General features: G+C 41.5%; 1 protein-coding gene across 1 annotated transcript in view; it reads right to left on the bottom strand.

Annotated features, from left to right (window-relative positions):
• Positions 1 to 1,650, bottom strand: part of GALNT2 (UDP-N-acetyl-alpha-D-galactosamine:polypeptide N-acetylgalactosaminyltransferase 2 (GalNAc-T2)) — a 313,641-nt gene that overhangs the window by 173,190 nt on the left and 138,801 nt on the right. The window contains exon 2 of the mRNA XM_006868576.1: positions 1,284 to 1,377. Within this exon, the coding sequence (XP_006868638.1) occupies positions 1,284 to 1,377 (94 nt within the window). The remainder of the gene's footprint in view (positions 1 to 1,283; positions 1,378 to 1,650) is intronic.

Below are 1,650 nucleotides of genomic sequence, written 5' to 3'. Positions count from 1 at the left end.
AGAGAGAGAGAGGGGTTGTGTACTGATGACCAAGGGGCAGGCTTGCGGGGTATATACCCTTTCTTGGTTGATGGTGCATGGAGGGGATTGTAACCATGGCAATGAAACAATATACAATACAATGAATGTAAAGCTAATATTCTCCCATGTAAACTATCATATAATTCACAATAAAACATTAAAAAAAGAAAGTAAAAAAGTATTGCTATAAGATCGTAGATCCCTTTATTAGACAAAAATATCAAAGTGGGAAGCTCTTGTTTTCTCTACATAGCCTCCATCTAGGTTTCCGCACTTTTGAAGACGTTGCTGCCATTCCTCCAACCCTTCCCCACAGAACACCATGCTTCTCCATTGAGACAACATCAAAACAACAGTTTGGTATCCTCAAGGAGTTCACATCATGCTCCTTTTAAAAGTGCTTTGAGTTTGAGGAACAAAAATAAATCAAAAGGGACAAGATTAGGGCTGTAGGGTGAGTGAGGTAAGATTTCCCAATGACATTCTATAGGGCAGCCACTGCCACCCTTCAAGAATAAGCAGGTGCATTGTTGTATGGAAATAATTTCCACAACACAACTTCCTGGTATCTGGATTTTATCAATGCAATTTACAATTTTCTTCAAACTTCATTATATGCCCTCAAGATTGTCCTGTGTCCTTCAGAAATCCCAAAGAACAGTCACCATAGTCTGAGCTGACCTCTCTAGCCTGAATTTAACTCACTCGGCAGATTCCCTGGGAAGCCTCTGTTTTGATTGAAACTTTTTTTTTTTTTTTTTTCTGAAGGCACTTTAATGGTGTGGCACTGTGGGACAAAGCACTAGACCGCAAGGTTGGCTGGAACCATAAGGTCGGCAGTTCAAACTCACCAGCCACTCCTTGGAAACACTATGAATCAGAACTGACTCAACAGCACTTAATAACAATTCAACAAGACTAGTACATTATTACTATGCGAACATGTGTGCACCCGCCTACTGATCACAGAGACATAGTTAAACATGTTGTGTTTGTAATAAACCTATATATTGGAACATCAGTAGTAATTCTTCTACACTTATCCTAGTATTTTCTTATACTAAAAATGCTGGTCACCTCCAACTGAACTGATTTCGCTATTTGTGGCCAAACCCAAAGTCAGAAACGTAATGCTCACCTATGAAATCCACTCACATACCCCACAGGCCACTTGTCCCCATCGCCACATTGATAAAAACAAAGTCACTCCCCAACCACCAGCCCTCGGCTCCCACTCTGGACAGACTCAGCGGCTGCAGTACCTGGAGGCAGGGTCTCCATGCTTTGCGCTTTATCTTCTCCGTTGTTGTGATGAAGGTCTTTCTTTTTCACAGGATCAATTTCATTCCAGTCCTCCTGAGGGAAGACAGACACCAAATGAATTGATTCGTTCTTCAAACACTTGTCCATGCATCAGTTTAATACACAGCGAGCTCATGGTTCCAGGATAAGGAAGGTGTGGCTTTGGGCTCAAAGAGACCTGTACCACAAAGCCAGTCAACTGGTTGAAACGCAAAGGAAGAAAGAATGGGGAAGGACCATTTCCAAGAGAGGATATGTATTTTCTCAATTTACAATTTCATTTGGTATCTGTGCTCTGAATTGGGCTGCTAACCTCAAGTTTGAAAC

Source organism: Chrysochloris asiatica, unplaced genomic scaffold, assembly GCF_000296735.1.
Source record: "Chrysochloris asiatica unplaced genomic scaffold, ChrAsi1.0 scaffold00119, whole genome shotgun sequence".
Lineage (NCBI taxonomy): Eukaryota > Metazoa > Chordata > Mammalia > Afrosoricida > Chrysochloridae > Chrysochloris > Chrysochloris asiatica.
The sequence above is the reverse complement of the archived record's forward strand: the minus strand, read 5'-3'. Positions and strand labels throughout refer to the sequence as shown.